The sequence below is a fragment of the Salmo salar genome, chromosome 10, assembly GCF_965601325.2.
Source record: "Salmo salar chromosome 10, fSalSal1, whole genome shotgun sequence".
Lineage (NCBI taxonomy): Eukaryota > Metazoa > Chordata > Actinopteri > Salmoniformes > Salmonidae > Salmo > Salmo salar.
The window spans coordinates 83,579,813-83,605,875 of record NC_138300.1 but is presented as its reverse complement, the minus strand read 5'-3'; the positions used below and the strand labels follow the sequence as shown (position 1 = coordinate 83,605,875).

Below are 26,063 nucleotides of genomic sequence, written 5' to 3'. Positions count from 1 at the left end.
AGATTAATCGTCTCACACTGCTGCCTGTGGCTCAGCCTGTGCTTCACTGTGTCATGAACAAATGGCTCCCTTCCGCACCAGACAAAAGCCTATGGCTGTATCTCAAATAGCGGTCCATGTGGAGCATGTAAACCCGCATTAGGTACACACAGAGGTAGATAGCACAGCCTGAGCCCACTAACACCCCTCACACGAGACACCACAGTCGCTTTCTCCACTAGTCTGGGGAATATAAAACCTCAAATTTGATTACAAGCAACCTTTGGCTCCCTGGTGGCCAGACAATGGGCCCGGCTGTCTGGAGCAATTTCCATGCCCAGCATGAGGTGTCCCCCGAACCGTGCACCCCCCCTCGCCCTGCCCGGACATGCTTGTTTACTGTCCCCCAATTTTGTTTCATTTCAGTCGGCCTCCTTTTCCCCAGCTCCTCTATTATGAGGCTGGGTATCATTAGCAGGAGCAGTCAGATCAGGGTTACACGGTTACACGTGACGCCAGCCACCCATTGGCTAATATATACCACACGCAACCTCACTGTGTTTGTGTGTCTGTAGGCTTCAACTGTGCCTCTGAAATTCAATGAATGTATAACAACAGGTCTGGGTTTGAGTCCCAGTTCGGCTACTCCTGAATTCGTTGCAATATTATATACAGTGATAAACTGCAGCCGTTGTCCTATTCTTCTCACATAACCACTTCATTTGATCTTTGATATTTCAGCTCCACAGTACAGTAGGAGTGGAGTCTATAGTTTTGATCTCTTACAAAGTGTCTCCCTATCGTCCACATCAGAACCTGGGGTTAACTGTTGTAGATCCTTCACATACAGCACTGCATCAGCTTTGTGCATATTTCTGTCAAGCTGGACGGTAAGTCTTTTTAAAACAGGCAGAATCTAGCAACCGGGGGCAGAGTAACTTTCTATCTCAAGCAGGAACCCATAGGCCTGTCAAATATGTGAGTGCCATGCCATAGTGGAGTGGTCCAAATAGTCACTGAAGAGAAGAGGGAAGTGGCTGGAGAATAGCACTTAGGCCATTACAGAGGCAATCTGAAAGAGGTATTCATTGGTTTGAGTTCATAGAGTCAGAAGTTGAGTATGAATGACCTGTTGAGTCTGGCATTTGACTAGAAAACAAGGGAAAAAAGTTTCATTTAAATGTCAAGAATATTTCAATTCTGTGTCACACTTGGACAGTATTACACCATCAGAATAATTATACAATTGTTGACTTTTGAAAAATGTATTAATGAGAAAGCAATGTGCAGAATCACATTCTATGTGGGAATTAGCTTTTTTTTCCTCGTTGGTCATCGTGCAACCAACTTAACACAAACGGTGACCTAGATCAAACCAAACCAAATAATATTATTATGCATTGTGTGAACGAAGCTGCAACTATTTAATTGCCCTCCATGCCTTTCTATGGGACACAATGGGTGCTCTGAAGGTGGCTGAAGAAAATAGAAAACTATTTACTGCAAGACTGAGAAATACATTTGGTCCACGTTAAACTTTGGCCAGCAGTCCATTGTCTTGGGTGTCTATCATTTAATAGGCAAGTTGACATAATGAATGGAGACGGACACACCTTCTGCCACTCCAGAACGGACCCAGTCTTATCTGAATTGAGAATCACATTAGAGCCTCTTAGCCAATCACACGGCAGCCCCGGAGCAAACTGCAGACCCTGGAGACGAGAAGGAGAGCAGAGAAGAAGAGAGTTAGAGAGAACTTTTGTTTTCCTGGGACTTTAATGAAGTTGGCCCTGGTTAGTCTTGGAGGGATTATATCCCAGACTGGAGTCACTTGTGTTACTTGGCCCTGTGACTGCTGTGCTGTGAGGTGAGTGAGGGAGCTTTCCTTAGGGTCACATGAAGGGGATGATCGCAGGGCAGAAGCAGAGCGGGAAGAAGAGCATGAATATGGCAGCAGTTTCACCTACTCACCCAGGCTTTGGGAGATCAGGGAAGAGCTTCCTCATCGACAATCTGCTGCGCTCGGCGGGGCCATCCTCTTCCTCATCCTCGCCCAACTCAGATGGACCAACAGGTGGGTTCTTCAGGGGTCCCGTGACCGGCCACCACAGGAGAACCTGGGGCCCTCAGCATGTTGTCTACCAGGGCCAGAGTCAGAACTGTAAACGAGTCAAAGACAGGGAGCTTCCTCCTCGGTCACACTCAGGTAAAAGCCACATATGATACAAAACATCATGATGAGCATTATGTATGCTATTCTATCATATTGTTGATTGTGAGATCTAGCCTGTACACATTTGAAACCACACTTAGGGAAAATGCACGTTTTTGATTTTGTTTAGTGTATACATTGTAACAAACTTTTTTGAATATACCTTGTCTAATGACAAAAGATGTTCTTCCGATTTGACCAAACCAGTTATTTGACATGATTTGAATCATTCAGAATCAATCAAGTTTAGTTTATTTCCAGAAATAACATAAAACATTTTATATAGATGTATCATTAAAAAGCCACTTTAAGGAAGTGCAAACACTACAATATCTTACTTTATTTTCCTTTCTTGTGTTCAGTTCAGATATAATATTTATTTTTCTGAAAATAATATCCGATAAACATTTGATACATTGTACTGGCTTTTTCTTAATTTGCTTTGTTCTTTGTAAATATAATTCTAAAACATTAGAAATTGAATTCATCAAAACGTTTACCGAAGAATGCTCATGTTTAAGATCTATTCTTAGAAATAAGACATATCATAGCACTACACATGTAAAACATTGTATTAATCACACTCAAAGCTGAATATTAAATCGGCAATCAACAATTGAAACAAGAATAAAGAAATGTCCCCGCCCTTGTTTTGGTAAATAGCTGAGAGATAGGTCTGGAGAAATGTAACCACTCTCAAATTCCTAGACAGAGCTATGGATGCAAGGACTAACCGTCCATGCTATCAAATTATAGTTTTAACCATTTTGTTAGGCTATATAGTGCTTTGTTTACAAAGATTTGACTAAAACAAGCTTATATTTTGTTTTCTGATGGGGTACAACAGTTGAACAAAGCTCATGAGACACATATAATATTATTAAAGAATCATTGAGTGTGTATCATTCATTTATAAGTCCACAAATGGATGTAGCAAACTACAGATTGCCCCTTTAATGACATACTGTATAACCAAGTGCTGTTATGTTCTACCACATTTAATTTCACTACAGCCATTCATTTATTTTTAATACATTTCATTTCCGGACGATAATCATTTGGCTACTCAAAACATGATGTATGTAATTGTTTTTACACTGAGTGGATGGTTTAGCAGAAAAATATATATACTTCCACCACAGTTCATTCATGGATTTTCACCTGCCAGCATTTATTATACATTTACAGTGCAATTTAATGAAACTCTCTCCCTCCCACCCTCCTCTCTACAGGCCTGTTGAGCAGTGTGTTTCTACGGGGCCCTCAGTATCTGCTGGCAGCAGTGTGCTGTGGTGGGTCCAGCCCTCCATCTGTCTTCTCCGGTGAGTGTTTTATGCTTCATCAGCGATGCCTCAGCTCCTCTCTAAGCATTAGCAGCAGGGTTTCCTATACTCTCTACGGCTAATTACTGATGCAATGCCAGGGAGCTAATTCTCCACTCAACTCTCTGCACTGCTATTCATGACCATTCACAGCTATTTAGACCCAGGGGGTGGGGTGGGGAGGAGGTTATGGAGCGGTGCTGGGGGGCTTTTATGGCCGTAGAGGCCCCCATTTGCACTCATATAGATACACACACCGACTCACTCAAATATGCAGAGCTAATAAACATTTTGTCTCTGTCAGATTAGGACTGTAATGATCAGTGAGATGCCACTGTAACAGTCTGTTATTGGTCTCTGTGTGACATTTTTATTGTCTCTCAGTGGCATTGAGCTCAGCCTCAGCAAAAAGGAACATTTGGCTGATAGTTGATCCAACTGTGATAATTGGTCCAGTGTGAGGAAACTGTTTATGATCCTGCCAAAAGGAGGGGATTGTTTGTGTTTATAATGAGGCTCTTAAGATGATTTCCTGTAGCTGATTATCTGAAAAATGTACATCAAACCAGAATCTATATCCCCTGGAATATGGATCTGTATTATGTTATGTAATTGCATTTGTTGTGAAGTCTGTATTAACCTTTTCATAGGAAAAGTCTCATTATGTGGACAACATCGCTTTATCCTAACTTCTGTCAGGGTTGTGGTGCTAGTTGCTAAGTCCTGTGACTTCTGACAAGTGAGGCAGCAAATAGCATCCCTCAGTAAATACCCCCTGGTCCCTCTTAGTGGGCTGACACTTTCCCACAGTGCCCAGCAACAGGACAATGCCATGCCCGGCCGTGACCAATCGGCACTTTCACTCCACCATCCACACGCGACCCCGCAGCAATGAATTCTGCGAAGCACAAAAAACGCAGTAAACACAGCCGTTCCTCTGCAGAAAGGGGGCTGTGCCCGGGAACAGCCCACTAACCCTCCTTTCTCCTGTCACCTCACTCTCATTCCTGCCCATTTAAAGTTCCCTTAATGGAACATAAAGAACTCAATGAAAGTGACTTTTATAGACTTATTCGAGCTCATCTTCCCATAGAACCGGGCCCATACCTGCAAGAGAAAAGATTTAGTGAGGAGCGCTGAGCCAGCAAGAGTAGTGGCCTTTCAACGAACAGTCTCTTTTGTGGTGGGTCCCTCAGGGTTGTGAGCTCAGACCAAGGGGGCAGACACACACGTAGCCCCCGGGAGTGACCTGTTAATCGTCCGTTTAAGTGGAAGCCATTGAGGCCCAATGGAGGCCTGAGGAGCATGTCTAAACCGGTTACTCGCTCCCCCGAGGTGGTCTGTGTGCAGATTTGTCGTACAGATTAAAAAGGCATTGCTCAATGGTATTTGGTAAATTGTTCCACTTGACTTTTGTTGTGCGTGCACCTGTGAGTGAGGCAGCGTGGGATTGCTCCTCAGAGTTCACCAAATCCCTTTCTCCCCGGTGAAAACGGGTCTCCATTCTCTCTTTAGTCACCCCCATTTTGTTAAATTAGACAGATTGACGCAAGTGGAGAGTAAGCGTGTATAAGATTGGCTACAGTAGATGGGCACAACCCATGTAGATAGTGAGTCAGGAAGTGAGCCATTTAGTGGATGAGTCTGCCTTTTATCATCAGTATGAGGATATATTCAGTGCTTTGGACTGGACTGGACATGATAAACCAGAATAATGCTGAAGATCCTTTCCCCATTTATTATTTGGATGATTTTCTATTTCGGTCCGCTTGATATGGAAATATAATACATTTATTTTCTTATTCAAATGCATGCTTGTTATTGACCTTATTTAAGTTAGACCCATTTCCATATTCAATAATTGGTACTTGTCTCTAGTAGTGCAATGTGCCATTGCCTTCATGCAACAGAGAATATACGTCAATGCAAATGAGTTAACTCATCCATAACCCAATGACATTTCCCTTTCAGGTTATTATTAGATGGAATAAAAACATGAATATGAATGATTCTGACCTCTGACCTTCCAGAGGGAGCCAACATTCCTATGTGGTCCCCGGATACGAGCCCCAAATCCCGGCGAGGGATCCTGAGGAGGGCGGTGTTCTCTGAGGAGCAGAGGAAGGAGCTGGAGAAAACGTTCAAGAGACAGAAGTACATCAGCAAGACAGACAGGAACAAGCTGGCAGCAGATCTCAGCCTGAAGGAGTCTCAGGTAGGATGCCATATAGCTCCTGTCTAGGTCGGTGCCCATAACAACCTCATTTTACATCCCGTGCTACATTATAGGCCTTCTCATCTCACCTCTTCATTGCGTGCAAACACATATTATTTGGGTGCTGCAGCTTAGATTTAGTAAATATCTAGAGTCACTTCTATTGTAAGTGTTCCTCATCTTAAAATGCTGTTAGAGTACGGCTTTCACTATTGTGATAATTGTAAGTAGATCAAATAGGTCATGCTCTCTGCTGTATCATAGACTTAGATTTGACTAAACAAAACTGAATGGCACCTCAGTCTGAACCTCTCACTGACCTGTGTGTCTACTGTAGGTGAAGATCTGGTTCCAGAACCGGAGGATGAAGTGGAGGAACTGTAAGGAGAAGGAGGCCCACAGCGGCCGCTCCCCCATGGAGGAGCTCATGTCCCGGGGCTGCAAACAGGAAGAGGAGGCACCAGAGAGCACGGGCACGGCATTAGACAGATCATCATCACAGCAGTGGGACAGGGAAACAGGAGTTACCATAGAGAAAGAGCCATGCAAGAAACGTGTGACTTTGATACAGCCACTGAGTCTGCACAGACACACTATGACCTCTGACCCATGAGAGGATTAAAGACTGAGAGAAACCACTGGGCAAAAACTGGTTGAATCAACGTTGTTTCCACGTCATTTCAACAAAAAATGATACATGATGTTGAATCAACGTGGAAACTGATTGGATTGGGAAAAAAGTCATCAACATAAGGCAATTTCGTCTTTTTTTCATCCAACATTTTACCTAAATCCGACGGCATGGTAATTTTTTTTGCTGATTTCACATTGAATTCATGTTAGTTGACAACTCAACCAAATGTAAACCAAATCTAGAAGTTGAAATGACGTCTGTGCCCAGTGGGAAGATGAGGGTCAGTGTTGTGAGGCATGATTGAAAAGGGACTGTCTGAACATTGGATAAAACGACTAACACTCCATAACAATAAAATACTTGTCATTTTAATATTGTGTGGGTTGCTATTGTGTAGCAACATTTTGTAGACTGACTGAAAGTGTTTTTGAATGTGTTTTTGGAAAGTGTTTTTGAATGATCAATACAAATCTCAAAAACAAAACATTCATTAGACCATACATTGTATATTAACACACATTGAAGGTTAGTCAGCTACACACAACCATGCGTAAATGGTTTAACACGTAATATTGTATTCAGAATGTTTGTTTTACTCCTAACTGAAACAAAATCTGTAAATAAAATTATTCATTAAATGCTGATTTCTTCATTCCATGGTAATATTCAAGGCGCTGAGCACCCCATAGTAATACAAGACAAACTTAATAAGTTAGTCTTTAATATTTACAAAAATACAGTTCATCACTAAAGATAGTGCTTTTAACCAAGGACCTCAGGGAAAATATCAAATAAATGACAGATATTACAAATATAAAATGCCCAATAAATGTAACAGTGTAACAGTATGTAAATCAACCATAGCGAATGTTAGATGATATGCTGGACCTGTGCAACCAGAGTGAATGTTTGTTGATATGCTGGACCTGTGCAACCAGAGCGAATGTCAGATGATATGCTGGACCTCTGCAACCAGAGCGGATGTTAGATGATATGCTGGACCTGGGCAACCAGAGCGGATGTTAGATGATATGCTGGACCTGTGCAACCAGAGTGAACGTTAGATGATATGCTGGACCTGTGCAACCAGAGTGAATGTTAGATGATATGCTGGACCTGTGCAACCAGAGCAGATGTTAGATGATATGCTGGACCTGTGCAACCAGAGCGAATGTCAGATGATATGCTGGACCTGTGCAACCAGAGTGGATGTCAGATGATATGCTGGACCTGTGTAACCAGAGCGGATGTTAGATGATATGCTAGACCTGTGCAACCAGAGCGGATGTTAGATGATATGCTGGACCTGTGCAACCAGAGCAGATGTTAGATGATATGCTGGACCTGTGCAACCAGAGCGAATGTCAGATGATATGCTGGACCTGTGCAACCAGAGCGGATGTTAGATGATATGCTGGACCTGTGCAACCAGAGCGGATGTTAGATGATATGCTGGTCCTGTGCAACCAGAGTGGATGTTAGATTGTGGTTTGGACAGCTGGACACACCTCAACAGCCCTGCTCAGGGAGGAGGGTATACTTCAGGATGCGGAGGTAGCTCTGGACCTTGTTGGAGTTTGAAGCAGTAGAGGAGGTACTGGTGGTCCATGGGGTCAATCTCCGAGGTGGAGGGGGAGGAGGAAGGGGGGAAGAGCCAGGGCCTCAGAGAGTGACTGATCATTCCCAGCAACTGCATCTGAGGCAGATAAACATACAGAGACCGTGTCTGTGGGATACAAATCACTCTAGACAGCAGGCTGCAGAGATGGAAGTACTGTATGCACATAGTAGTCACACTCTTTCGCACACGCACACACACACACACACACACACACACACACACACACACACACACACACACACACACACGCACACACACGCACGCACACACACACACACACACACACACACACACACACACACACACACACACACACACACACACACACACACAGTGTCTGACTCTTACCTTCTCAGCCACTCCACTCCGGTCTGTAACTCCAGCAGCATGTCACTCATCTCCAGAGACTTGTTGGAGCTGTAGTGGTTAAACTCCTGGTCCTGGTGCTGAGCCTGAGCTTGGCCCTGACCCATGCTGTGGTGGAGCTGGGACAGGGGTTCTCCCCAAGCCCCAGAAGCTTCAGGATGACCTCTGTCAGCTCCTCTCTCTGGCAGGAAGGGGGGGAGGGGTGGGTCCAAATCAGATACAGACAATAACTTTTATTGATAGTTATTACACTTTCATCTGTCCAGTTGAGTCAATTTTACTCACTTATAACAGTGGAATCAATTATGCTCAACTTTACTCTACAGTACTATACAGAGCAGGCAGACAAGAGACTACCACTAGTCAAATCAAATCAAATCAAATTGTATTCATCACATGCGGTGAATACAACAGGTGTAGACGTTACCGGGAAATGCTTACTTACAAGCCTTTAATCAACAACGCAGTTAAAAATATTTGCTAGTTTTGTCCCATGGAATAAATGTTGTGGATCTTAATGTTTTTCCTCATAATCCTGGACTATCGGACCACCATTTTATTACGTTCGCAATCGCAACAAATAATCTGCTCAGACCCCAACCAAGAAGCATTAAAAGTCGTGCTATAAATTCTCAGACAACCCAAAGATTCCTTGATGCCCTTCCAGACTCCCTCTGCCTACCCAAGGACGTCAGAGGACAAAAATCAGTTAACCACCTAACCGAGGAACTCAATTTAACCTTGCGCAATACCCTAGATGCAGTTGCACCCCTAAAAACAAAAAACATTTGCATAAGAAACTAGCTCCCTGGTATACAGAAAATACACGTGCTCTGAAGCAAGCTTCCAGAAAATTGGAACGGAAATGGCGCCACACCAAACTGGAAGTCTTCCGACTAGCTTGGAAAGACAGTACCGTGCAGTATCGAAGAGCCCTCACTGCTGCTCGATCATCCTAATTTTCCAACTTAATTGAGGAAAATAAGAACAATCCGAAATGTCTTTTTGATACTGTCGCAAAGTTAATTATAAAGCAGCATTCCCCAGGAGAGGATGGCTCTCACTTCAGCAGTGATGAATTCATGAACTTCTTTGAGGAAAAGATCATGATCATTAGAAAGCAAATTACGGACTCCTCTTTAAATCTGCGTATTCCTCCAAAGCTCCGCTGTCCTGAGTCTGCACAACCCTGCCAGGACCTAGGATCAAGGGAGACACTAAAGTGTTTTAGTACTATATCTCTTGACACAATGATGAAAATAATCATGGCCTCTAAACCTTCAAGCTGCATACTGGACCCTATTCCAACTAAACTACTGAAAGAGCTGCTTTCTGTGCTTGGCCCTCCTATGTTGAACATAATAAACGGCTCTCTATCCACCGGATGTGTACCAAACTCACTAAAAGTGCCAGTAATAAAGCCTCTCTTGAAAAAGCCAAATCTTGACCCAGAAATTATAAAAAAACTATCGTCCTATATCGAATCTTCCATTCCTCTCCAAAAATTTTGAAAAAGCTGTTGCGCAGCAACTCACTGCCTTCCTGAAGACAAACAATGTACACGAAAAGCTTCAATCTGGTTTTGGACCCCATCATAGCACTGAGACTGCACTTGTGAAGGTGGTAAAGGACCTTTTAATGACGTCAGACCGAGGTTCTGCGTCTGTCCTCGTGCTCCTAGATCTTAGTGCTGCTTTTGATACCATCGATCACCACATTCTTTTGGAGAGATTGGAAACCCAAATTGGTCTACATGGACAAGTTCTGGCCTGGTTTAGGACTTATCTGTCGGAAATATATCAGTTTCTCTCTGTGAATGGTTTGTCCTCTGACAAATCAACTGTACATTTCGGTGTTCCTCAAGGTTCCGTTTTAGGACCACTATTGTTTTCACTATATATTTTACCTCTTGGGGATGTCATTCGAAAACATAATGTAAAATTTCACTGCTATGCGGATGACACACAGCTGTACATTTCAATGAAACATGGTGAAGCCCCAAAATTGCCCTCGCTAGAAGCCTGTGTCTCAAACATAAGGAAGTGGATGGCTGCAAACTTTCTACTCTTAAACTCGGAAAAAACAGAGATGCTTGTTCTAGGTCCCAAGAAACAAAGAGATCTTCTGTTGAATCTGACAATTAATCTGGATGGTTGTACAGTCGTCTCAAATAAAACTGTGAAGGACCTCGGCGTTACTCTGGACCCTGATCTCTCTTTTGAAGAACATATCAAGACTGTTTCAAGGACAGCTTTTTTCCATCTACGTAACATTGCAAAAATCAGAAACTTTCTGTCCAAAAATTACGCAGAAAAATTAATCCATGCCTTTGTTACTTCTAGATTGGACTACTGCAATGCTCTACTTTCCGGCTACCCGGATAAAGCACTAAATAAACTTCAGTTAGTGCTAAATACGGCTGCTAGAATCCTGACTAGAACCAAAAAATGTGATCATATTACTCCAGTGCTAGCCTCCCTACACTGGCTTCCTGTTAAGGCAAGGGCTGATTTCAAGGTTTTACTGCTAACCTACAAAGCATTACATGGGCTTGCTCCTACCTATCTTTCCGATTTGGTCCTGCCGTACATACCTACACGTACGCTACGGTCACAAGACGCGGGCCTCCTAATTGTTCCTAGAATTTCTAAGCAAACAGCTGGAGGCAGGGCTTTCTCCTATAGAGCTCCATTTTTATGGAATAGTCTGCCTACCCATGTGAGAGACGCAGACTCAGTCTCAACCTTTAAGTCTTTACTGAAGACATATCTCTTCAGTAGGTCCTATGATTAAGTGTAGTCTGGCCCAGGGGTGTGAAGGTGAACGGAAAGGCTGGAGCAACGAACCGCCCTTGCTGTCTCTGCCTGGCCGGTTTCCCCTCATTCCACTGGGATTCTCTGCCTCTACCCCTATTACGGGGGCTGAGTCACTGGCTTACTGGTGTTCTTCCATGCCGTCCCTGGGAGGGGTGCGTCACTTGAGTGGGTTGAGTCACTGACGTAGTCTTCCTGTCTGGGTTGGCGCCCCCCCCTTGGGCTGTGCCGTGGCGGAGATCTTTGTGGGCTGTACTCGGCCTTGTCCCGGGATGGTATGTTGGTGGTTGGAGATATCCCTCCAGTGGTGTGGAGGCTGTGCTATGGCAAAGTGGGTGGGGTTATATCCTACCTGTTTGGCCCTGTCCGGGGGTTTCATTGGATGGGGCCACAGTGTCTCCTGACCCCTCCTGTCTCAGCCTCCAGTATTTATGCTGCAGTAGTTTATGTGTCGGGGGGCTAGGGTCAGTCTGTCACATCTGGAGTATTTCTCTTGTCTTTTCCAGTGTCCTGTGTGAATTTAAATATGCTCTCTCTAATTCTCTCTTTCTCTTTCTTTCTTTCTCTCTCTCGGAGGACCTGAGCCCTAGGACCATGCCTCAGGACTACCTGGCTTGATGACTCCTTGCTGTCCCCAGTTCACCTGGCCGTGCTGCTGCTCCAGTTCCAACTGTTCTGCCTGCAGCTATGGAACCCTGACCTGTTCACCGGACGTGCTACCTGTCCCAGACCTGTTGTCCCAGACCTGCTGGAACCCTGACCTATTCACCGGACGTGCTACCTGTCCCAGACCTGCTGTTTTCAACTCTCTAGAGACAGCAGGAGCGGTAGAGATACTCTCAAAGATCGGCTATGAAAAAGCCAACTGACACTTACCCTTTTGTTACTGACTTGTTGCACCCTCGACAACTACTATGATTATTATTATTTGACAATGCTGGTCATTTATGAACATTTGAACATCTAGGCCATGTGCTGTTATAATCTCCACCCGGCACAGCCAGAAGAGGACTGGCTACCCCTCATAGCCTGGTTCCTCTCTAGGTTTCTTCCTAGGTTTTGGCCTTTTTAGGGAGTTTTTCCTAGCCACCGTGCTTCTACACCTGCATTGCTTGCTGTTTGGGGTTTTAGGCTGGGTTTCTGTACAGCACTTTGTGATATCAGCTGATGTAAGAAGTGCTATATAAATACATTTGATTTGATTTGATTCTTCTAAACTCTTCCAGGCTATCTCTATATCGGGTCACACACACCACATCTTGTCTATCGAATGCCAGCTTTTAGGTTTTTATCACCAAGTCATTGTCAGCTCAAGCTATCTCTAGCAGACTAACTGCAGGAAGCTAGAGTGGAAACCATCTCTTTACAGAAACACAGAATTGAACAGAACAGAAATGTCCTATTTGTTAAGTATTAATTGCTAACTATTAATATCAAACCAACCAGGTAAATATGTAATTTTTCTATCACAAAAGTAAAGTACAGATACTCCAAAAAATGACTTAAGAAGTACTATATAGTATTTTTACTTAAGTACTTTACATTCACTCTTAGTCCTGTATTGACACTTTGCCTGTTTGATGGTTCATCTGAGGGCATAGCGCGATTTCTTATAAGCGTCCGGATTAGTGTCCCGTTCCTTGAAAGCAGCAGCTCTAGCCTTTAGCTCAGTGCGGATGTTGCCTATAATCCATGGCTTCCGGTTGGATTATGTACGTACGGTCACTGTGGGGATGACGTCGTCAATGCACTTATTGATGAAGTGGGTGACTGAGGGGGTATACTCCTCAATACCATTGGATGAATCACGGAACATATTCCAGTCTGTGCTAGCAAAACAGTCCCGTAGCGTAGCATCCGCGTCATCTGTCCACTTCCGTATTGAGCGAGTCACTGGTACTTCCTGCTTTAGTTTTTGCTTGTAAGCAGGAATCAGGAGGATATAATTATGGTCAGATTTACCAAATGGAGGGTGAGGGAGAGCTTTGTATGCATGCCTGTGTGTGAAGTAAAGGTGGTCTAGAGTGTTTTTTCCTCTGGTTGCACATATGACATGCTGGTAGAAAATAGGCAAAACGGATTTAAGTTTGCCTGCATTAAAGTCGCCGGCCACTAGGAGCGCCGCTTCTGGATGAGCATTTTTCTTGTTTGCTACGAGTGGGTGCTATACAGCTCGTTGAGTGCGGTCTAAGTGACAGCATCGGTTTGTGGGGGTAAATAGACGGCTATGAATAACATAGATGATAACTCTCTTGTTAGATAGTGTGGTCTACAGCTTATCATTAGGCAATCTACTTCAGGCGAGCAACACCTCGAGAATTATTTAATATTAAACATTGCGCACCAGTTGTCGTCTTATCAGATGTAGCTGCTCTTTCTTGCCGATACACGGAAAACCCAGCCAGCTCTATATTATCTGTGTTGTCATTCAGCCATGACTCGGTGAAACATTTTTTATTTATTTCACCTTTATTTAACCAGGTAGTCTAGTTGAGAACAAGTTCTCATTTGCAACTGCGACCTGGCCAAGATAAAGCATAGCAATTCGACACATACAACAACACAGAGTTACACATGGAATAAACAAACATACAGTCAATAATACAGTAGAAAAAAAGAAAACAAAAAGTCTATATACAGTGAGTGCAAATGAGGAAAGATAAGGGAGTTAAGGCAATAAATAGGCCATGGTGGCGAAGTAATTACAATATAGCAATTAAACACTGGAATGGTAGATGTGCAGAAGATGAATGTGCAAGCAGAGATACTGGGGTGCAAAGGAGCAAGATAAATAAAATAAATACAGTATGGGGATGAGGTAGATAGATGGGCCGTTTACAGATGGGCTATATACAGGTGCAGTGTTCTGTGAGCTGCTCTGACAGCTGGTGCTTAAAGCTAGTGAGTGAGATATGAGTCTCCAGCTTCAGTGATTTTTGCAGTTCGCTCCAGTTATTGGCAGCAGAGAATTGGAAGGAAAGGCAACCAAAGGAGAAATTGGCTTTGGGGGTGACCAGTGAGATATACCTGCTGGAGCACGTGCTACGAGTGGGTGCTGCTATGGTGACCAGTGAGCTGAGATAAGGCGGGGCTTTACCTAGCAAAGACTTGTAGATAACCTGTAGGGTTTGGCGACGAGTATGAAGCGAGGGCCAACCAATGAGAGCGTACAGGTCGCAGTGGTGGATAGTGTATGGGGCTTTGGTGACAAAACATAAGATATTACTGTTTTTAATGTCCCGTTGGTAGGATAGTCTCGACCGTAGATCATTCAGTTTGTTTTCCAGTGATTGCATGTTGGCCAATAGAACTGATGGTAATGGCAATTTACTCACTCGCCTACAAATCTTCAGAAGGCACCCCGACCTTCATCCCCTGTATCTCTGTCTTTTCTTCACACGAATGACAGGAATTTGGGCCTGGTCTCCGGGAAGCAGTATATCCGTCACGTTGGACTCATTAAAGAAAAAATATTTGTCCAGTTCGAGGTGAGTAATCGTTGTTCTGATGTCAAGAAGCTCTTTTCAGTCAAAAATGACGGTAGCAGCAACTTTATGTACAAAATAAGTTACAAACAATGCAAAAATAAAAATGGCACAGTTGGTTAGGAGCCCGTAAAACGGCAGCCATCCCCTCCGTTGCCATTATATCAATTATATCAATGAACCTACCAGGTACAACCCCAAATCTGTAAACATGGGTACCCTCATAGATATCATCCTGACCAACCTGTCCTCTAAATATACCTCTGCTGTCTTCAACCAGGATCTCAGCGATCACTGCCTCATTGTCCGTAATGGGTCTGCGGTCAAACGACCACCCCTCATCACTGTCAAACGCTCCCTAAAACACTTCAGCGAGCAGGCCTTTCTAATCAACCTGGCCCGGGTATCCTGGAAGGATATTGACCTCATTTTGTCAGTAGAGGATACCTGGTTATTCTTTAAAAGTGCTTTCCTCACCGTCTTAAATAAGCATGCCCCATTCAAAAAATGTAGAACCAGGAACAGATATAGCCCTTGGTTCACTCCAGACCTGACTGCCCTTGACCAGCACAAAAACATCCTATGAATTGTAATTACTTCGCCACTTCGGCCCTACCTCCCTAATCTTACCTCATTTGCACACACTGTATATGTATAGATTTTTTCTATTGTGTTATTGACTGTACGTTTGTTTATTCCATGTGTAACTCTGTGTTGTTGTTTGTGTCACACTGCTTTGCTTTATCTTGGCCAGGTCGCAGTTGTAAATGAGAACTTGTTCTCAACTGGCCTACCTGGTTAAATAAAGATGAAATATATATATTTTTTAAATAGTCACTTTATTAACATGATACAGAAGGGTGCAGATATGAACATGCAGAAGAGACATGCAGAGAGAGTTTAAACACATGCAGACACAATAACATTTAGATAGGACTATAAAGTGCTTGGCTCACTGTGTCACAGGCGTCAAACTGAGTAGACCAAGGTGCAGCATGGAATATGTTCATCTTGTAGTTCAATGCGAAAGAATGAACACTTTACAAATTAAACAAAAAATTACAGCAGACAGTTATGTCAGGTACTTACAACTAAACGGAAAACAACTACCCACAAAACCCAAAGGAAAAACAGGCTGCCTAAGTATGGTTCCTAATCAGAGACAACGATAGACAGCTTCCTCTGGTTAGGAACCATACTCGGCCCAACACAAAGAAATACAACATATAGAATGCCCACCACACACCCTGACCTAACCACATAGAGAAACAAACCCTCTCTCTCAGGTCAGGGCGTGACACACTGCTAGTCTCTGTGCATTCTCCTTGTCATCTGGTGTAAGTTTGTGAAAGCTGTGGCATTTCCGTTTTCTAATGTGGTTTTTCATGGGGAGGAAATATTGCTCCTTTGGAAGAGATGTAAAATAAGAGAAAAGGATGATAAAAATGAGGAACAGGGGATAATAAGTAGATAATAAGTAATGATGTAATCTCAAAGTTGAGAGAGGAGAGTGAGAGAAAGAGAGAACGAGCAAGAGAAAGGAGGGCAGAGGAGACTAAAATAGAGGAGCGACTCACAAACTCTGAGTGTAGATCGCTGGAGATATCATGCATTCTGGCAGACTGCTGAATACCCTGTCGAAAAGGCCTGCCAGGGACAGTGCATGGCACCCTGCCTGTCTATGGGCACAGATGGGGGCCCGGCCAGCCTTATGGTCCACATATACCAGGACAAGGAAAACAACCCACACCAATGTAAGAGAAAGCAACAGCAAGAGGAAAAAGTCAGTTGGAGATACTCAAATCATAAGCAAATGTAAACTGGAAATCCAAGTTAAAACTACATCCAGCTCTTACTCTGCTTCATGGTCCGTCCGATTGGTTGCCAGTCCTGTTGATGGGTTGACATTTGTTGTGGTTGGTCAGCAGTGGTCTGTCACTTACTGTCCAGGCATATGTCTGGACTACATGACTGGACTCTATGACTATGACTGTATGATGACGTCGTTGTTCATTAAACATGAGGAGGGGGTAATAAAGCCATGGTTTTGTCTCTGTTAGTCATATCCACTCCTCACACCCTGGGGCGGACAGAAGGAAACCCGGCGGAATAGCATCGCATCAGAAAAAAGAGACAGAGAAAAAGAGAGAGAGACAGATAATCAGGCAGATCACAATGGCGTCAGCAGAGATGTATTAATGTATTTTAATGGAGCCCTGAAATAAAGTTTTACTGGCCCTCCACAGTCTGGTATGAACTGCATAAGAACTCTAAAAGAACTCACATTGCACACAATCCCTCCAAATCCTTAACAAACGAAGTCCATGTGTGAGTCTCGAAGCACTCCGTCACTAATACCAATGTGACCTTATGTGACATCATTTGACCTACTTGGTGGTGGTATAGTGGAGGTAACAGATTCAGTGCTTAATTTGTAGACTGGGAGGTAGCAGAACAAAAAGTGAGCCCGAGAGGGGGGTGACCTGGAGGCCTCCGAGGTACCGAAACGCATTTAAAAAAAATCACCTTTATTAAAAAGCATTGCATGCATTATCATCGCTTTTACATTGTCACGATCGCTGTCTTCAAACTCCCTATCATAAATAAACCAAGGCGCAGCATGCGTGGAATTCCACATCCTTTATTCAAAGTGAAACCAAAAAACAATACAGAAGGGAAACAAAACTTGATGTTCTGGGCTGCTCACAGGCAGCTGCACAAAAACAAGATCCCACAATCACAGGTGGGAAAAGGGTTGCCTAAGTTTGATCCCCAATCAGAGACAACGATAGACAGCAGCCTCTGATTGGGGACCATACCCGGCCAAACAAAGAAATAAGAAAACTAGATTGCCCACACAAATCACACCCTGACCTGACCAAATAGAGAAATAGAAAGGCTCTCTATGGTCAGGGCGTGACATACATACTGGCATAGAGCAGTAGCGTAGAGGCGCTTGCAGAAAAATATTTGCCTAGGTCCCCCCAAAAAATGTGGCCTTTTATAAACGCATTTTATGCAATTCTACACCGTTTTAGATGACTGGAGACAGAATATTTATTAATACCACACAAATGATCGAAATGACAGGCTACTTTGAAACTGACAAACAGAGAATCTTAGGTCAATAAAAAGGACCTTGTCTTGAATCCATCAATAGTGTAGGCCTAGGTGAGTGGAGCATACATATTGTACAGTATAAGGAGGAAATTCTAGTCCTGAAAAAGCTTTCTAGTTCCAGTGACTCACCCAATGAGGTGCAGCTCACTCACTGGCTATGGCCGATGCGCTCAGTGGTGTAAAGTACTTGAAAGCACTACGTAAGTAATTTTTAGTTTTCCATCTGGTATGCTTAATATAAGGACTTTGAAATGATTTATACTTCATCTATTATTTGTTGGATTGTACACCCTTTTTCTCCCCAACTCATCGCTGCAACTTCCCAACAGGCTTGGGAGGCGAAAGTCGAGTCATGCGTCCTCCGAAACATGACCCGCCAAACCACGCTTCTTAACACCCGCCGGCTTAACCCAGAAGCCAGCCGCACCAATGTGTCACAGGAAACACCGTTCAACTGACAACCGGGGTCAGCCTGCAGGCGCCTGCCCCACCACAAGGAGTCACTAGACCGTGATGAGCCAAGTATAGCCCCCCCCCCCCCCCCGGCCAAACCCTCCCCTAACGACGCTGGACCAATTGTGCGCTGCCCTATGGGACTCCCAATCATGGCTGGTTGTGACACAGTCCGGAAATGAACCCAGGCCTGTGTGATGCCTCTAGCACTAAGATGCAGTGTCTTAGGCCTATACGCTTACTTTTGATATGTAAGTATATTTTATCAATTACATTTACTTTTGATACTTAAGTATATTTAAAACAAAATACTTTAAAAACTTTTACTCAAGTAGTATTTTACTGGTGTAACGCCCTGGCCATAGAGAGGGGGTTTTGTTCTTTATTTTGGTTAGGCCAGGGTGTTACATTGGGTGGGCGTTCTATGTTCCTTTTTCTATGTTTTTGTATTTCTTTGTTTTGGGCCGTGTGTGGCTCCCAATCAGGCACAGCTGAAGCTCGTTGTTGCTGATTGGGAGTCACACATAAGGAGCATGTTTTTCCTTTGGGTTTTGTGGGTAATTGTTTCTGTTAGTGTTTGCACCTTGGCCTTCTTCCGACGACAGCCCTTACAGAATTACCCACCACAACAGGACCAAGCAGCGGAGGAAATCTGGTGAGGACTGGGGAACACGGCTGGTAAGGGAGCCCGAGAGGCAGCCCCAATAAAAAAATGTGGGGGGGCACAAGGGTAGTTTGGCTGGGCGAGGATGGAGCCCCAGGCCAGCTCCCCGTACCCTTTCTGGGCAGAGACATACTGGACAGGTCCCGTGCTTTGGGGTGATGGGTGCTGTGGCGAGGCCGGGTATTTTCAGGCCGGTACGCGCAGTACCAGCGCCCCGCATGTGCCAGGGGAAAGTGGGCATCCAGCCAGTAGGGGTGATGCCAGTCCTGCGCTCAAGACCGCCAGTGCGCCTCTACGGTCCAGTGTTTCCCGCTACACGCACTAGCCTTGAGGTGCGTGTCTCCAGGCTGGCACGTCCAGTACCAGCCCCACGCATCAGGCTTCTAGTGCGTCAGCCCAGCCTCGCCAGTCTGGAGCCACCAGAGCTGCCCGCCAGTCCGGAGCCGCCAGAGCTGCCCGCCAGTCCGGAGCCGCCAGAGCTGCCCGCCAGTCCGGAGCCGCCAGAGCCGCCCGCCAGTCCGGAGCCGCCAGAGCCGCCCGCCTGTCCGGAGCCGCCAGAGCCGCCCGCCTGTCCAGAGCAGTCAGAGCCGCCCGCCAGCCCGGTGAGTCTTGTGCCTACGCCGAGGGCCAGGCCTCTTTCATGTCTCCCCAGCCTGGTGAGTCCTGTGCCTGTGCCCAGGGCCAGGCCTCCTTCATGTCTCCCCAGCCTGGTGAATCCTGGGCCAGAGCCGCCAGAGCCGCCCGCCAGCCCGGAGCCGCCGGAGCTGCCAGAGCCGCCTGCCAGACTGGTGAGTCCTGTGCTTGCGCCCAGGGCCAGGCCTCCTTCGTATCTCCCCAGCCTGGTGAATCCTGGGTCAGTGCCGCCAGAGCCGCCAGGGACACCTGCCAGCCGGGCGCAGCCAGGGACGCCCACCAGCCGGGCGCAACCAGGGTCGCCCGCCAGCCGGGCGCAGCCATCGCCGGCCGCCAGCCGGGCGCAGCCATTGCCGCCCGCCAGCCGGGCGCAACCAGGGCCGTCCGCCAGCCGGGCGCAGTCAGGGTCGCCCATCAGACCTTCGGCGCGGCCAGGTGTGCCACCTAAGAGGGCGACGCCAAGGGTGGAACAGAGGCCACGTCCCGCACCTGAGCCGCCGCCGTAAGAAGGCCCACCCGGACCCTCCCCTTCAGTGTCAGGTTTTGCGGCCGGAGTCCGCACCTTGGGGGGAGGGTACTGTAACACCCTGGCCATAGAGAGGGGTTTTTGTTCTTTATTTTGGTTAGGCCAGGGTGTTACATTGGGTGGGCGTTCTATGTTCCTTTTTCTATGTTTTTGTATTTCTTTGTTTTGGGCCGTGTGTGGCTCCCAATCAGGCACAGCTGAAGCTCGTTGTTGCTGATTGGGAGTCACACATAAGGAGCATGTTTTTCCTTTGGGTTTTGTGTGTAATTGTTTCTGTCATTGTGTTTCACCTGACAGGACTGTTTGGCTGTCAGTTTCTTATTTTGTAGTTGTATAGTGTTCCGTTTAATAATTAAATATGATGAACACTAACTCCGCTGCGTTTTGGTCCACTCTCTCTCACAACAGTCGTTACAACTGGGTGATTTTCACTTGAGTCATTTTCTATTAAGGTATCTTTGGGCACTTTTTCCTCCACTGGATGTACTCATGCCAAAAGCTGAACAAAACTGTAAATGCTATAGTGTTGGTACCAAGTTTCATGAGCTGAAAAAAAATAATTCAGAAATGTTCCATAAGCACAAAACGCTTATTTCTCTCAAATTGTGTGCACAAATTTGTTTACATCCCTGTTAGTGAGCAATTTGTCATTTGCCAAGATAATCCATCTTCCTGACAGGTGTTTCATATCAAGAAGCTGATCAAACAACATGATCATTACACAGGTCCACCTTTTTCTGGGGACAATAGACACTCTAAAATGTGCAGTTTTGTCTCACAACACAATGCCACTGATGTCTCAAGTTTTGAGGGAGCGTGCAATTGTTATGCTGACTGCAAGAAAGTCCACCAGAGCTGTTGGCAGAGAATTTATTGTTTATTTCTCCACCATAAACCACCTCCAACATCGTTTTAGATAATTTGGCAGTACATCCAACCAGCCTCACAACCGCAGACCTTGTGTAACCACGCCAGCCCAGGACCTCCACATCCAACTTCTTCACCTGTGGGATCGTCTGAGACCAGCACCCGGACAGTTGATAAAACTGAGAACTATTTCTGTCTGTAATAAAGCCCTTTTGTGGGGAAAAACCCATTCTGATTGGCTCATCCAATGGCTGCGCCCCTTTAGACTTTAGATATGTGTGTATTGTGTGTATTGTTGTGAAATTATTAGATATTACTTATTAGATATTACTGCACTGTTGGAGCTAGAAACACAAGCCTTTTGCTACACCCGCAAAAACATCTGCTAAACAAGTGTATGTGACAATCAAAATTTGATTTGATTTACACAGTCATGTGAAATCCATAGATTAGGATTAGCCTAAGGAAACTTTTATGAACTGTAATTCAGTAAAATTGTTGAAATTGTTGCATGTTGCATTCATATTTTTGTTTAGTATAGTTCTTATTTCACTTTGTAAAACAATGCCGCTCACTCAATAGGCCTATTTGGAAGTTGATGTCAGCTCCCCAATTTCTCATGGGGAAGCTGCTACCATGAGATGGCAGTGTGTGCAAGGGACATAGACGTTGGGGATCTCTTTTGACCCTAGGTTGAATGAAGTGCAAGAGAATTGTTATGATTGTCACATGGTTTTGCATCCAGTGGTAGGCCTATGCTTTGTGGAGCTATAAAAATATCATGAGTCATTCTAGAATGAAGGGCTTAATTCTCTCAGTTTTGGACTGTTTCATTCCAGAACCCATTTGTCAACCCCATCTAACACTTTTGGGATGAATTGGAACACTGACTGCAAGCCAGGCCTAATCACCCAACATCCTTGCCTGACCTCACTAATGTTCTTCTGGCTGAATTGAAGCCCTGCAGTAATGTTCCAACATCTAGTGGAAAGCCTCTAGATGCTTTTTTATTTCACTTGGCAAGTCAGTTATGAACAAACTTCCATTTACAATGACAGCCTACACCAGACAGTTGTGCACCACTCTATGGGACTCCCAATCACAGCAAGTTGTGAAACAGCCTGGCTTTGAACCAGAGTGTCTGTAGTTACCCCTCTAGTGCTGAGACACAGTGCCTTAGAACACTGCACCACTCAGGAGCCCACCTTCAACAGGAGCCCACCTTCAGCCTTGTCCTGGTTCTGGGAAGGATCCTTTCTGTGTCACTACCTAAGTGTTGATCTCTGTTCCTTTAGCATAGATAATGTGTGACAGGTTGACAGTATACAGATTGACAGTATATGGATTATGTATGATGATGTTTGTGTTGACAGTATATTGATTAAGTATGACGTTTGTGTTGACAGTATATGAATTATGTATGATGATGTTTGCGTTGACAGTATATGAATTATGTATGATGTTTATGTTTATAGCATATGGATTATGTATGATGATGTTTGCGTTGACAGTATATTGATTATGTATGATGTTTATGTTTACAGCATATGGATTATTTATGATGATGTTTGCGTTGACAGTATATGAATTATGTATGATGATGTTTGCGTTGACAGGTTGTCCATGAGGCGATGCCACTTAGCAATGGACCAGAACAAGCACTTTGAAGAGAATGGTGATCTGGCTTTTTTCTCTCAATCCCATTTCCAAAATGTGTTGTATTTAGTCAACTATTTATTCTTCTCTTCTCTCTCCCCAGTTTCCTGTCTGGTCTGGTCCACCCCTGATTGTGCGTCCTCTCTTCCCAGTGTTTTTCCCCAAAGCCGTGATGCTTCAGGCCCCTCTATGAAGTGTAAATCTAAGCTCTGTTAAAAGTACACTTAAGAAAAACGTTTATTGATCATAGTGATTCATGAGTGTCACTAAAACAGGTTAACATGCCCCCATCAACATAAGACAACTATAAAGAAATGTCAATCAAATTAATCAATGATGAGAGAATAGTCAGAATAACAACTAGTTGACATAGACGTGGTGGTGTCGCAGGAAGATCACAGTACTGTGAATCAAGAGGTTGTGAGTTCAAATCCCAGATGAGGACATGCTGAATACTAATTAATGTGTAACTGAACACACCCAATGTAATCATGTATGTCAATTGGAGGGTCCGTCATGGTCTGGGGCGGTGTGTCACAGCATCATCGGACTGAGCTTGTTGTCATTGCAGGCAATCTCAACGCTGTGCATTACAGGGAAGATATTCTCCTTCCTCATGTGGTACCTTCCTTCAGGCTCATCCTGACATGACCCTCCAGCATGACAATGCCATACTGCTCATTCTGTCAACTGACATTAACTCCCGAGGTGCTGACCTTACGTGCCCTTAACAACAAGTGTGATTATTATTTGACCCTTCTGGTCATCTATGAACGTTTGAACATCTTGAAGAATGATCTGGCCTTAATGGCAACTCTTATAATCTCCACCCGGCACAGCCAGAAGAGGACTGGCCACCCCTTAGAGCCTGGTTCCTCTCTAGGTTTCTTCCTAGGTTCCTGCCTTTCTAGGGAGTTTTTCCTAGCCACCATGCTTCTACATCTGTATTGCTTGCTGTTTGGGGTTTTAGGCTGGGTTTCTGTATAAGCACTTTGTGACAACTGGTGTTGTAAAAAGGACTCTATAAATACATTTGATTGATTGATTGTATTAACTTCAAAAGTGTATTCAGGCAATACTTGTTTGTTTGTACATAATAACACAGTATATTATGGTATTTTCGTCATCCATTGGACATCTTACACTATAAGGACATCATGCACATGTAAAAAAACAAAAACATTCTGCACTCACCTTGGCCTTAGGGGTCCAGCTATTCGGCTATTTTAAATCAAATGTATCAATCATAGACAGTAGAATAACCAACACTACTTCAGTCGAAATACGGTTGGTAAATATTTTATTATAATATCATTTTCACTGACTTAACAGACAAATCGAACATACAAAACACATAAATACGGCATTATCTAAATAGAAAAGAATACTCTTTAGAAATCATTTACATTTAGCTCTTCCTATGTACAGTTTTTAGAGTGCATTCTATTGCTGTGTGCTCTCAGACGGAGCTGAGCTACTGTGAAGGAGCAGCAGAGGGAAGCAGAGGGTCATGTCAGTGAGAGAGTCCAGCTCTAACTCCACGCTCCTCTGCCCTCCTGCATCAAGTCAGTAACATCAGAAAACGTCATATACTTAGGCCTTATACTAATTATTTAAAAAAAAAATGGATATTATGCCGAGTCCTGGCTTGTGTGAGTAAGGATGTCATTCTAAGCAACACAGATTCATCAGAGCTCAAGTTTTTCCATCCCTATACATCGTCCAGGCACTCAACACTTGGAGTGCTTCCACTTGCGCGTGGCCACTGCGATGCTGTGGTCCTTCTTGTGCCAGGGGAAGAGGCGGGTGAGGGCCAGGGTGCCATCTGGCTGCACCGCCCCAGTCAGCAGGTAGAGCTGGGCACGGCCGGGCCGGACTAGGGCGTTGGCACACCGTAGGTTAATGAGCAGCCACTGCTGGAGGAGGTGCTGGGTGTCGTAGGGAAGCAGGGGGCCCTGGCGGATAAACTCTACCCGGCCCTCCACCTCAAACTCTGGCTCCCCCGAGGGCCGGCGCCGGCGAGACAGCTTGGCTGTTACAGCTGGGGGAAGAGAGAGAGGAGAGAGGATGAGTATGCTAGCTTGGACAGAATTACACACATATGTATGGTACAAACACACACAAATATACACACAAAATAACATTAATACACTTCCGTAACACACTAAACAATAGAAAGATGCACAGGCATAAAGTACATTATTGCACATGCTTACCAAAGTCATCCTGGCACAGAGCGTCCAGAACCGTCTTCAGTGTAGGGTGCTCCTCCACGGAAGGACAGGCTTGGCATGCAGGCTTAGGCAATGCTTTGGTGAGGTGGCTGTTGCTGTGTTTGGGGTGGGGGGTCAGACACATGTCCTCCTGGGCAGGGAAACGGTCACAGTCCAGCGCCTCTGGCCAGATGTGGCCCTGACAGGCCAGTACTGGGGCACAGCTGTCCCTGACGGCCACGCACAGGCTATGGCATGGCTGGATAAACCTGGAGATGGGAGAGACACAGGGTTACGTTTAAGAACGCAGTGGGCACTCTGGAAATTGCAGGAATGTTACACTGTAGACACACACTGGTGTGAATAGTTAAGGGGTGAAAATTGAGTAGTGGATAGATTCCTCTTAAGAAGGAGTTAGCAAGAGAAAGTGGGAAGGAACTAGGCAGACCGACGCAAAACACAGGCGAAAGAACAGCCAGATTGACAGAGAAGGATGAGAGAGGCATAGTATGGAGACACAGACAGACAGACAGACAGACAGACAGACAGACAGACAGACAGACAGACAGACAGACAGACAGACAGACAGACAGACAGACAGACAGACAGACAGACAGACAGACAGACAGACAGACAGACAGACAGACAGACAGACAGACAGACAGACAGACAGACAGACAGACAGACAGGACATACAAAGGTAGAAGAGGACATGAATAGGTAAAAGGATAACAGAAGCTATAGACGTACGTGTCGAGGCAGACAGGGGCGATGAGGGAGCAGAGGAAGGCTTGGGCATGGGGATGGCAGCCAGTCTGCAGCAGGGGTCTCCAGTCCTCCGAGCGGGGAACCACTTCGCCCTCCAGGCTGCTGTGGCCCAGGAAGTTTGGCAGCCTCATCTCCGAGTAGCCCACGTCCTGGCACACACTCATCTGGTGGGGGATGGGTACGCACCGGGTCGACTGGCCCATGTCGAAGCCCCAGGCTGGGGTCAGGAGAACCAAGAGAGCCAGGGTTACGGTGAGGAGATCCATAGTGAAGAGAAACAAAGTCCTGACTAAGAATCCAAACGAGAAGGTGGGTGCTGCTGTTGCTTGTTTCTGTAGGAGAGGTAATGTCTCTCTGTACCAGTGGTCTCCTCTATATATGCAGTCAGCAAAGCCGAATCAGACTGTTATCAACTACCCATCAAAGAGACTGAGACGGCGTGTGAGAGGAGACAATGGCTTGTTTTGTGATGAATGCAGACAGAGAGGGGGGTAATAGGTGAATGGAAGGGGGGGG

The 26,063-nt window shown here is 45.1% G+C and overlaps 2 protein-coding genes and 1 pseudogene across 2 annotated transcripts; 1 reads left to right on the top strand and 2 right to left on the bottom strand.

The window, feature by feature from the left end:
• The first annotated feature begins 1,695 nt into the window (after nt 1–1,695).
• On the top strand, nt 1,696–6,847 carry LOC106560973 (homeobox protein DBX2-like). The gene is made up of 4 exons (XM_014124462.3): nt 1,696–2,185; nt 3,424–3,513; nt 5,544–5,728; nt 6,066–6,847. Exons 1-4 carry the CDS (start codon nt 1,876–1,878, stop codon nt 6,339–6,341), a joined length of 861 nt encoding a protein of 286 aa, XP_013979937.1. The 5' UTR covers nt 1,696–1,875; the 3' UTR covers nt 6,342–6,847.
• A 1,024-nt stretch (nt 6,848–7,871) lies between these two features.
• On the bottom strand, nt 7,872–16,513 carry LOC106560950 (prolactin-like; annotated as a pseudogene).
• A 7,783-nt stretch (nt 16,514–24,296) lies between these two features.
• On the bottom strand, nt 24,297–25,813 carry LOC106560951 (secreted frizzled-related protein 2-like). Its single transcript, XM_014124422.1, has 3 exons — nt 25,530–25,813; nt 24,783–25,048; nt 24,297–24,607 (listed from the first exon to the last, which is right to left on the bottom strand). Exons 1-3 carry the CDS (start codon nt 25,811–25,813, stop codon nt 24,297–24,299), a joined length of 861 nt encoding a protein of 286 aa, XP_013979897.1.
• Between the last annotated feature and the right edge of the window lie 250 nt (nt 25,814–26,063).